Source organism: Equus caballus, chromosome 19 (genome assembly GCF_041296265.1).
Source record: "Equus caballus isolate H_3958 breed thoroughbred chromosome 19, TB-T2T, whole genome shotgun sequence".
Taxonomy (NCBI): Eukaryota; Metazoa; Chordata; class Mammalia; order Perissodactyla; family Equidae; genus Equus; species Equus caballus.
Genome location: NC_091702.1, coordinates 67,410,252 through 67,422,487, shown reverse-complemented (window position 1 = coordinate 67,422,487; position 12,236 = coordinate 67,410,252). Strand labels below are relative to the sequence as shown.

General features: G+C 39.1%; 1 protein-coding gene across 11 annotated transcripts in view; it reads left to right on the top strand.

Moving 5' to 3' along the window:
* EPHA6 (EPH receptor A6) overlaps positions 1–12,236 on the top strand; it is a 780,034-nt gene that overhangs the window by 653,886 nt on the left and 113,912 nt on the right. For all 11 annotated transcript variants that reach the window (XM_023623975.2, XM_023623979.2, XM_023623977.2 and 8 more), the window contains one exon: positions 5,620–5,681. In XM_023623975.2, coding sequence (XP_023479743.1) covers positions 5,620–5,681 — 62 coding nt within the window. The remainder of the gene's footprint in view (positions 1–5,619; positions 5,682–12,236) is intronic.

Genomic DNA, 12,236 nt, shown 5'->3' with positions numbered 1-12,236 from the left:
ATTATGCAGCTAATAGGGAACAGAGCTGAAATTTGAATTCTGGTTTTTCTTCAAAACCATATATTTTACAATGCAAATAATTTAGAAGTTTTGATTTGCTATTTGGTTATTTCAGTAACTCTTATCTTGATCTAGAATTATTCTCAGAGAACATCTTTATGTGTGTGTTCTTTCTGGCATTCCATTCAAAAAAATAAAAGCACCTGCTCTGTGCCTCGCTCTGTGCACGGCGGTGGACTTACAGAGAAGAATCAAGTGCAAGTCCTGCCCTCGTGGGCATTTTAGAGTGAAAGGCAGACGCCTCTGTGTTGACGTCATAGCACACCGTAAGTGTGATGTAGTTATTTGGTTAAGATCTCAAGGCAGGAGAAAGTAAACAATCAAATCTTCCTAACGAAGGAAGTGATCTGTGGGAGAATGGACCCTGGATTTAAGCTGTGCTTTCTATTTAAGTATGGGATTTTACCAAGTGGAGACAGTGAGAAGCCATCCTTCCAAAGAAGAGAGGAAGGTACAATTCAAGGCATATTAGGGAATCGTGAGTCCCCTAGAGCATGTGAAGCAGGAGCGAAGGGAAGAGAGGGAGGTCAAAGATGGCACTAGAAGCAAAGCAGAGGAGAGATGATGAAGGCAGTGAATTGCCAAGGCATTGAGCCTGTGGCCCTGAAGCAAACAGTACAGTGAGTAAAGCAGTCTTTAAACGGCGGGGACAGACATTAAGCCCTTTGTAGTGATTCACTGATTTTTAGTCTGCTCTCCACCGGAAACCCCATGAAGGTGGTAGCTTGTAGTGATGGAGGCTGTGTCTCCAGAAACCAGAAGAGCACTTGATACATAGTAGGCATTTAAAAAGTATATTTGATGGATCCCTCAGTGTTCAAAATTAATGGTTGTACAAGTGTTGGCTTGTGATGGGGAAAACAATAGGAGTAAGAAAAACAGGAAACAATTACTGTAGTACCTCAAGCAAGAGAAAATACAAGCAGAAGGTGGGCGGTGATAATAGATTTTCTATAGAAGCAGCACAACTTAGTAACCAATGGACTAACAGGCCTTTGATAAGGTGAGAAGTCCCATATGGAAACGGGTTGAAACCCAGGCAACTAGATGGATGGTGATGTTTTAATCAAGACGGGAATATAGGAGGAAAAGAAAATTCAGGGGAAATGTTAAAGTTTGCATTCAAACTCACTGAGGATAAGACTCATGTGGGACATGATCTGATACTTGCTAGGCAGCAGAGTAAGAGGAAAACAATTCCTCAATTTTAGTTCTTATCTTGTGAATAAAAATAATTATTTAATATATTATAACTTTGCTCAACTTTATATCATCTGTATCTTTTGAATGCCTTAGAGGGATAAGAAAATTATTTCCTTTATTATCAACTCCGTTTGAGATTATAATTATAATTCACTATCTCAACAGCAGAAACAGAGGAGGTAGAAATAGATTAAATAATTGGCTCAAAAAGTCCTGAATTGTAACTGGGGGAAAAATACAAGCGACCTAACTGTCAATCCAAGTTATCGCCACAAATTTTATTACCTGGTAGGCAAAATATAGATGCAATATAATGTTAAATAAACTAGAATTGATTTAAATCTGTAATAGAGATTCAGAGTTATTGAGATCTGTTTAGATTCTTCATGTTACTGACTGCACATTAAATTGCCAAACTGATACAAAATACTACATCCAGCACAAACTCATTACTTTTACGAAAATGTTAAATCTCTGTAATTCCTTTCTTTCAAAAAACTTCTCTGAGACCAAAAAAAACCACTATTTCACCCGCAAGTATTTTTTCCCAAGATTTCCCGAGAACATTTAAACAATGTCTTTCCTTTGTTTTCTTTAACAGCACAAGAAAAGTATAATCTTATGGTCAGAAGGTTTCTCAACACCACCTGTATCACAATCATCATAAGTGTTGGGAAGCTGCAAATTTGAAAAAAGATTCATTAGTCAATAGTCCAGAAAAGTCCCAATTAAAGGAAATAATGGTTCTTCTCTGTTACGAAAAGATGATATTGGATTTTATGATTCTTTATGTTCAGAATATAAATAAGAGATTTCTTGCAGGATCTTGATTCCAATGCAGTTTAAAATATCCATAACTATTTCTGGGCTATTTATGAAGGAAAACAAAAGAAATTCACTTTATGTGACTTGTAGAAGTATTTTTGAAGCTCTCTTAAGTCAAACTGATGAGGCTTCTAAAAAAGATCCTCCTCTGGGTGGAGCTGGCCCCATTGCCTAGTGGTTAAGTTCCACTTGCTCCTCTTTGGCAGCCAGGTTCAGTTCCTGGGCACAGACCTACACTACTCATTGGTGGCCATGCTGTGGCTCGCCCCACAAACAAAATAGAGGAAGATTGGCACAAAAATATTAGCTCTGGGCAAATCTTCCTCAAGCAAAAAGAGGAAGATTGGCAACAGATGTTAGCTCAGGGTAAATCTTCCTCCAAAAAACAGAGCTGAGAATTTCGAGACTTGACTAACATTCAAGAATGCTGGATTTTGTCTGTTGACTTCAGTACAATGCAAATACTAAGGTAATTCTGTGACATGAGACACTTGGAGTAACTGGCTAAAATTGTAAAAAATGAAATAAGCTGAAATCTTTTGAAAATATAAAAAGAATCACCTCCAAATATATTTTCCGAGAGCAACAAAGCATTATATAATTTTTACATATTTAAAAATAAGACAGAAAAAGTACTGTTTCCACTAGACTTCTCTCACCTCACCATCCTAACTTGTATAATTTCCCTTATGCTTATCTAGTTCCTTGATTATACAGTGTAATCATGGACCATCAAGTTCCTCTAATCACGGACTGTAAAGTTCCTTGTAATCTTCACAGAGTAACTAACTTCCCTACGGAAAACCACTAGGAAACAAATTACAGGTTAGATGCCAGCAGTGTTCTGAAAAAACAGTGCCGTAGTTTAAGAACAGCTGCTCTCACTTGAAGCTACTGCACAAAATACAAAAGATGCAGAGCTCAGGTGTGAAACTGGCAATTCACAGGAAACCACGGGAGCCTTCTCATGACTTTTTATTATCTTTAATGAGAAGATAAAACTTGTCACTGATGAATTTTAAGATTGCATACAGTATCTCTCAAGGAGTTATAGGTAGAACTAATTTCAAAGTACTTTGTATTCAAATAGATCAGAATCTTGCTGGAATGCTTCAGTGTTACTCTCTGAGGAATTGTGAAATTGATGAGAAAAATCAGCTTGTTTGGATGAGGTACCTACTCTGCTCTGCTCTGTGGGCGGTGACCTTGAGAAACCCAGTGAATGGGGATACAAAGCATCTATGGGAAGATGACAAAGGAAAACAACCTAATATAAAACCAGGCACAGTATTTCGTGGCACAGAACACGAAATGTTCTGTGTGCAACGGTGTACAATACAGTAGATGTGATGGGAATGCAACTGTAGGAAGCATCACTGTGGGAGACTTTCAAGAAGGAGGTGCCGTGTGTAAACTCTGGGGACCTGTAGGGTGTTGTGAAGGAGCGGAGCAAGTTGGGAGATAACCCTGGCAGGGAAATACCAAAAGGGAAAGGCAGGAGACAGGATGGAACAAGCACAGGTGACAATGACAGTGGTGGAGCAGCAGATAAGGCTGGTTGGGAGAGATGCGGTCCATCGCTGGAGAGGCCCGGGTGGGCCTTCCAGCTTTGATCTATGAACCAAGTCTGAGAGGCGCCGATGGCAGAAGGGGAAGAGCTGAAGCTCTGAGACAGACTGCCTGATACTGCCCCTGCTAGCTGTTTGACTTTGGGCAGGTAGGCTAGTTGTCCGTCCCTCTTTTCCTCACCTGTGCAGTAGGGACAGTGCTATGTGTATCAATAGAAGTAAAAATGCTTGTAAGCTGTTTTTGTACTAATACAACTGGCATTCTTAGGGAAAGGGTAAATGTTTTTTAAAATACATTTTTGAAAAACTAAATATGTTTCTCTGGCAGCCGTGGTCAAGACAGATTGAGAGGGTGAGACCGCGAGCAGGGGAAGAGCTTGGGCAGTCGTTGTAACAGCCAGCTTCCCCTAACAGCCAGAATCCGTTATCATTCAAACTGGAATCTTGGTCTCAGAATTTTTATGTGTAAATATAAAAATGACCTTTTATTTTCTGTACCTTGCTAACCCAGTGTTTGCACCAGGCTCCTTTCTCCAAGCTCTCTGAAAACAGTGGCCAAATAAAAGATTTCATGACAAACTTTCAGATTTAAGACCTGCATCTTCTAGATCCCTGCCTACAATAGTGCTGACAGTTCTTTTGACCTCAGTATTTTCTGATTAAGTTCTTCGTCTATATTTTGGTGAAGTTAATGGCTGAGGAACATTGGAGAAATCCACCAAAATGGAAAACTTCTTTGGGTTCTAATTCTGTGCATGATAAATTGAGAGCTTTATTACTACATTTAACCTTTAGCACTTCTTTTGTTAAAATATAGATTCCAGTCTAAAATCTAGCGTTTGCAGCCATGGTGCTAATTTGCTACAGTTACCCTTTCTAACCCACAAGGCTTCGAATTCATAAAAGGAACATGAATTACAATACGAGATCTAATATTCCATCATTGGTACACATAATTTCTTTCTACATCTTCTTTGTGCTCATGAGGGAAAATCTGTGCACAGTGCAGACTGAATCGCTAAAAATTCCAATGAGAAGCAAGAAATATAGACGTAAAAAGTATGTCATACATGTTTATTTGAAGTAAATATCATTTTCCCTTCATCTGAAGAGTATCTTTTAAACTTGAGCAACTGGGCAGAACAAATAGATTCTTTTCTTTGAAGCAAATCAAAATTATTTATGTCAAATATTCTACCTAATAGAGGTCTATTGGGAACTGTAGCAATTGCGAATAGATATGGTAAAAAAGAAATAAATCATGCTCAGTTTCTGATTTTAGCTTCTTTACAAGACTACGAAATCAGAGTTCCTTATTTGTCACCCATGCCCTCGTTGTTCTGTTGATCTAATCTATGTCCAATAAAGAGATGATCAAGAACTATTACAAATCCCACCAACTCTGTGGGTTCATCAATCTACTGACATTTTTCTACTTAAAAGCCCTTAAAAGCAGACTATGACCGATGGCTTATAATTTCTTAAAGAGAATTTATGAATTTCTCCTTTCTGCTTTGCCTTAGGAATATTTCAGAAATGTCTGGTCTAATGTAATTCAGCCATAATTACTGCGTCTCTTAGGAGAAGCTGTCCCAGAGCTGCCAAAGCAGCCGCAGTCACTGCTTCCACCCTGCCCTCAGCTGGTGACTGTCTTTTAGGGAAAAGCTCGGGACAAAAGAAACAATGTACACAAGTGATTGCAGGGCTTTAGAAAAGGAAATGCTTAATTCCTTTGTAATCCATATAGGAATTTATGTTCTTTTTATGAACTCAAAGAAAAAATACTGTTAAGAAATGGAGAGGTGCCTGTGTATATAATAGTACTTTTATAGAAGCGTGTTGGAAAATGAAGTTCCTATTAATAAAATCAGATAATTTAGCTGCCACAGATGGACATCTCCAGCTGCAGCACATATTCCCGCAATTGCTGTAATCCTTATGTGTTCTCTTGCTCTCTTTGCAGGCAGACCAGTAATGATCGTGGTGGAATACATGGAGAATGGCTCCCTAGACTCCTTTTTGCGGGTGAGGTGTTCCTTTCTGATGGTGCTTAGTTGAGCTATTTTGAGTTTTATATTTAAATCATTTATCATAAATTAATTTTTTCATAATGTTACTCATGGATTTTTCCATGAAGGATAGCAGCATTTCTCTAGTACTGTGACCCATTGCAGTGTTACTAAGGGGGGAGTATGTACAGATAATAATATAATTGATTTCTCCTGTAAATTCAGTTGCCATGTTAATATATATATATTTTTCAAATGATGTTATAAAGAAAGATTAAATGAAACTCGGTTGCTTTGCATAGCCATTCACCTGGTCTTAACAATTTGAACTATCTAGTGTGATATTTTGTGCATTATCTATAAAGCTGAACCTCTTAAATTGATGTATATTTACCAATAATAACTCAAGTTCATATCAGAAAACTTATCAGCTTTGTCCCTCTTTAGTTAATTTGGCTGACTATTCATAAAACAAAAGGAGAAAGAATAAAACTCTAGCAGCGATTTGTTGTGGAACAAAACTTTTTAAAGCACTCTTTTGAAAGTGACTTATGCTTGAAAGTGTGGTGTATACAAACATCATTTGTTTGATATAGTGGTACATAGAAAGCAGAGCCGAGAAGGCACCGTGAAGTTACCTCAAAATGCACTTATAATATCTTAACATTTAAAAAGCCATCCCATGCTACAAAAACATTCATTGATAGTGAAAAAAACAGAAATATAAAAAATAATCGCTGGACTAAGTATTTTTCATCCCCAGCAGAGGTCACATAGTTACATGTCACCATATTCTTTATTATCTATCTATTCAGAGACGTAGCCATTTTTCTTACTTAGAAAATGACTGGACTTTTACTATTTGGAATGTGTTCTATTGTTTTTCTTCTTCATTTTCATGCAAATAAGCAGTCTCAAGCGTTCTTTCTTTGCTTCATTTGTTGCTCCACGTTATTTGGACAAGTTCTGTGCACCTCACCCTTTTCTCTTGATCTCATTTTCATTTATTTTTCTTGATTCCTTGCCCTCTTCCTCCAACTGCTCTCAATATTAGCAGTGATGATGTATTTACACTGTGGCTGGACTTGATGTCCAGATTCAATGCCAGGAGCTGGATTCAGCAAAATCGCCGAGCTATTATGGGGCAATACTCCTCGCACAATGCATGCTCTCAACTAAGTACGCTCGCTTTAAGGCAAAATGAAATTCATAGGTGTTTGGGACGCAAACTATTTCTTCTTTTCTGTAGCTGTTCTCAGAATGTTATTTTATAGCTTGTGTTCATTTCTCCTGTAAGTATGCTAAATTACTTTAGAAAAATTTATCAGGAACATCTATGGTACTTGAAATGCATATATACTTATGCCCTTCAATTATGTTTATTCAAAAGTTCATTTTTATCAGATACATATCAAAATGACTTAATATCGATGCCTGGGATAGGTTTGTTTTTTTGTATCAACTATATCCTGGAGCTGAATATAATGGCAAATAATGGAACAGATAATCTAAATTGCTGCTGAAAATTGGATCAAATGACTGCCACAAGCAAACTAGGAGAGAAATGTCAGCTTCAGATATACTTTTTATCCTGCTGAATCATGAATTAACTAAAATATGTTATAAAGAAAAGATAATATGTTATAAATAAAAAATTTACTTATAAACATCCTACTACATGTTTATAAGTGGTATGTTTCATGATTTAAAATTTGAAAACTAATATTTTTCAGCTGTTATGCACCATGTAGATGAGACACCATAGAGTGTGGGGAAGAATAGATGTTCAGTGACGGTGGCCTCTGCCAGCCACCACCCCCATGAGAGCCTTAATACATGTCATCCCAGCTCAACTTGGCTCTGCCACTGACCAGCTGTGTGACCTTGTGACTTGGGCAAGTGACTGACTTCTCTGTACCTCTGTTTACTCATCTATAAAATGTGAATATTAATAGTATCTACCTCACACAATTGTTATAAGTATTAATAGAGCTGATTATTGCAAAGCTTATAGGATAAAGCCTGACACATTGTAAGTGATAGAGTAAGGATTCACACTCAAGTCTCTGACTGAAGAAGCCATGTTCTCGTACACTATGAATTCTATCTTTTTATCAAATTACTCATTACTTCTTAGAAGTCTACTGCCATCTCCCCATATGGTCTTATGTCCCCTCTGCACATGGAATTTCTATTAAAATAAAAATCATGGGAATGGGAAAAAAAACAGAGGGCCAGTACTCCCTCTTTACCCTTCTTTGAGATTCTTATCCTCCTTTGTAATCACATCTCATGTATCCCAGAAGCTCAAAGTGCTTTATAAACCTTATGTCAATAGCAGACACTCAACTCCCCATGGCAAGCAGAAATAAAACATATAAATATATACAGCCCACAAATTCCCAAAAGTGAAGTCATTTTTCAAACTGCTCCTTTAGAATTTGATAATCTCAGCGTCTGTGAGCACAGAGAGGAGGAAGTGGCTGAGTGCCTTGCGTAGTGGGGACCCTCCACGGCCCATTAATAGCGTTCTGTGCCAACGGGAGGCAGAAAAGGTTTCCCTTTGGTCTCCCACACTGTTTGAAAATCACTATTTACTGTTGTATGAAGGAGTGGTAGCAAACCAAGTACAAGATTACAATCCAGTGCCAGTGGTGGTGGCTGGCTGGCTGTGAGAGATCACCAGATTCATAAATCCTCCTCTGTTTGAGATCCCTGTGGACATTCCCCCAGATATATATTGGCGGGGGTGGTGTGGTTAAGTGAGAATGTTTGGGTGTACATGTGTGTGTACACATGTGTATGGAAAAGGGGTGTAGGTGTGTCTTTAACTATATGTGTGCTTTAATTTTAAAATAAAATGCATTCTAACTTAGCAAGGAGAGCAGCTGCCTGGCTGTCTGGAAGGCATGACCTCACTCGTGTGCAGACTTTCCTAACTTGTCCAAGGAAATTCATGAGTGTGAATTAATATTCACCACCATCCCTGTATGGTCTCTCTTCAACTATAGATATGGATTTTATAAACACTTTTTTTTAGCAGTTACCTGGCAACTGCTTGTCCATAAATTTTTGGACCTCCATTTTTATAACAATATTAACTAGCAATCCAAATAAAAATAGTTAAATAATACTTTAAAACTTCAAAATATCACGTCAATCACAAAAAAAGATTATTTCTTTATTTTATAACATTTCTTTAATGTGGATTTGTTTATTGTATCACAAAATTCAGTTATACAAAAATATAATACCATTGGTTTCAGTTCAAGATGGTACACTGTGTTCATGCTGCAGCCTCCTGTTCTCACCTCAAATTCTTTGACATAAGAGAAAAGATATAGGTACATTATTTACAAAGCACATGAGCAAGAAAAAAGGAGTGTCATCCATAAACAAAATAACACAAAAATGGGAAAAATTAATAAAGACAAAAAGCAAACAAAATTGGATTGAGTAAGGCAACCATAGCCCAAAACATGCTCAGGAAAGGATGGTTGGGAGCAAAAAGAATGTATGCAAGGGGGTACCTCAGACTGAAATGAAGGTACAGAGGAGGAACAGGATGGCTGGTAGTTGGGAGAAGATGAGGAGTTTAATTTGGGTCGTGTTACATTGTACATACCTATGGAACCTGCAGTGAAAATATCCAAATGGCAATTAAAAATATAAATCTGAAGCTCAGCAGAAAAATCTTGGCTTAAATTAAAGATCTTGGAGTCCTTAGCATAAAGGTGGTAATTAAACCCAAACTATGACATTTCCTAGGAAGAAGTTCTAGAAAAAGAGGAGGAGTTGAGCAAGGTTGTAGCTCTGTGCCATCCCAACCTGAGGAAGCAGCGCAGATGGTGTCTCCAAAGGTAACCAGGAATGAGTGGTCCAAGAGGAGCGAGGACAGGGAGGCGAACGTGGCTTCCCTAACCCAAAAGAAGAGAGCGTTTCAGGCAGGAGCAGATAAGCAATTGTATGAAGTGCAGGGGAGAAATTCTGAAAGACAGACTGGAAAGCATCAATGGCAGTTAGCACTTAAGAAGTGTTCCATGATCTCAACAGGAGCACTTTCAATGGGTTGATCCCAGGTAGAAGCCAGATGCAGAGGGCAAAATGAGAATGAGAGATAGACGGGAACTATTATCTAGGTGGGGACTATTTTTTAGGGAGAAGTGAGTGAGATGGCAAGGCCAGAGATAAATCAGATGCTAGTAGACAAAAAGAAAAATGAAAGGAATTTTTAAGATAGGAGTATGATTCAGACAATTTATACGCTGAGGGATAGGGAATTTAAAAAATTAAATTGGTAAGGCAGGCTGTCTCAGGAGACGGGGAGGGACAAATTCAAGGACTTTGGTGGAGGATGGACTTTCAGCAGCAGAAGCCCCCACATCTTCTAAGACCGAAGGACTGTGCATCCTGGATCTAGAGAGATTCATGTGGAACATGCATTAAATTGAAGGACAAGATACCTGATGTTGTTGCATTTCTATGTGAAGTAGGAGGAGAGTTTATGTGGGAGTTTGAGGACAAACCTTCATTTAAGATGAATGTTTAGAATACTCGCTCAAATTAAAAAGACAAGAAGCTGATGAGAGAAAACAGCAGGACCCTCAGGAGCAGCTTCTACTCCAGGAACAGTTTCGTCTGGGTGCCCGCAAGGGCAACCAGCTAAAAATATTTCCCAAGGTTTTTAATGATATGCAACCTAAGTGGCCAGGAGGAGAATCTTCTGGACTGCTGGCCCAATAATTTTTATTAGTTACATGCACTCTTCCTCCACTCCTGCCAGACCCTGTCTTTGGTCCTGGGGAAAGTAAAGCAGTTAACCAGTCATGCTGACATCCAACTGATGTGGAGAACGTGATGTGTTTTGGCAGCGGTGTGCAAGCTTCCACAATTTTCTGCAGGAACGCTCGACCCCCAAAATGTGAGAATGGAGAAAATGGAGGCTATTGTATGTAGAGCAAGCACGACAGAAAAACAGGGGTTCTGAAGGGGAGTTGGGTGGCTGTGGAGGAGTCTCCCAGGTAAGCAGCCAGTGACTCCAGGCTGGATGAAGAAGGAAACAGAGGCTGATAGGCTAGAAATAACTAGAAATTCTATGGGCCGGGAGTCTCCATTATGTGAAAGAGGAAGCATAGTTGTGAGTGAGGGTGAGAGCTGAAGGAGAAGACTGTGGCCAGAAACTAGGAGATTGGCAGTGGTTTGACAGAGCCAGATCATTCCGGCTTGCAGGAGAGGGTTAGTAATAGTCAGGAATTGGGGAGCTAGCCGATTGTTAAACTGTTAATACCTTGAAAATGGCCATAATGGGAGTATTTACACCACCGAAATTGGCAAGTGCTACAAATCAAGGCTCATTTGTTTTCCTTCAGAGAAGCAGATTACCAACACAGCAGATCGATCTTTAAGATTTCTGAAGTGGGGTTGTTTTAGGGATGACAGTTTCCAGGTGTGGACCCAGGAGTCAGCGGCTAAAGTAAAAATGAAGATGAGTATCTTGAATTAACTAATGAAAATAACATTTATGTGTGCTTTTATGAGTCAGGCATTGTTCCAGTCCCATGCATTAACTCACCTAGTACTCACAACGTTGTGAGTAGGTGTTACTATTAGCCCCATTTTACCAATGAGGAAACGGAGGCAAAGCAAATGAGGTGATTTGCCCCATGTCAAACAGCTGATAACTCATTCTTTCATGTTTTTGCACAAGTATGTGTTGACAGACTATAGTAGACCAGGTACTGCTGTGGAGTTTGCAGTACAGAAGTGAACAAAACAAATTTAAAACATCTAATGGGAGGAGGAATAAGGGATTCAGCAAAATATCTGGTACATCAGATAGGGGAGCAAAACCAAGCAGGAGAAGTGGAGGTGGGTGAGCTCAGGTTCCAGTATTAAATGGAGTGGACAGGGAAGGTCTCACTGAAGAGTGGCATGTTAGGATGGAGGAAGGTGAGGGAGCAAACAGGTGGATACGCAAGGTGAAAATCGAGAGTAAGAACAGCGAGTGCCAGCATCCCGAGGTGGGAGCATTTTACACCTGCGGAACTGCAAATTAAGTCTTTATGCCTGTTTTTCCTAGGACAGAGCTGATTCATGCCTGTTGTCTCTTCATAATTATTAGTAGGGATGCTTTTCCTTTGCAGTTAGGATAATGACATCGAGAGTTACCCTATCATTATGGCTAGAGAAGGGTAGGTGGAGAGGAATAAAAGATGAAGTTGAATTGATGGAGGCAGAAAGGGGCTCAGATCTTGGAGGGAAATTGTTCTCAACCTTAGCTGCACATTGTAATCACTTAATTTAGAGAGCTTTTAACAATCCCACATTTCAGGCTGCACCCCAGACAAATTAAATCAGAATCTCTTGGGTGGAACACAAGCATCAGTATTTGTCCACGGTGCCCCAGTTGAGTCTAATATGCACCCATGTTGTAAAACCCCTGAAGTGGGACCTTGAGACCATGGTAATGACTTTGAGCTTCCTCTATGTGAAATGGGAAGCCACTGCAGGTTTGAAATAGAGGCAAGACATAATCTATGTTTTAAAAGGGTCATTCTGGTTGCTGTACTGA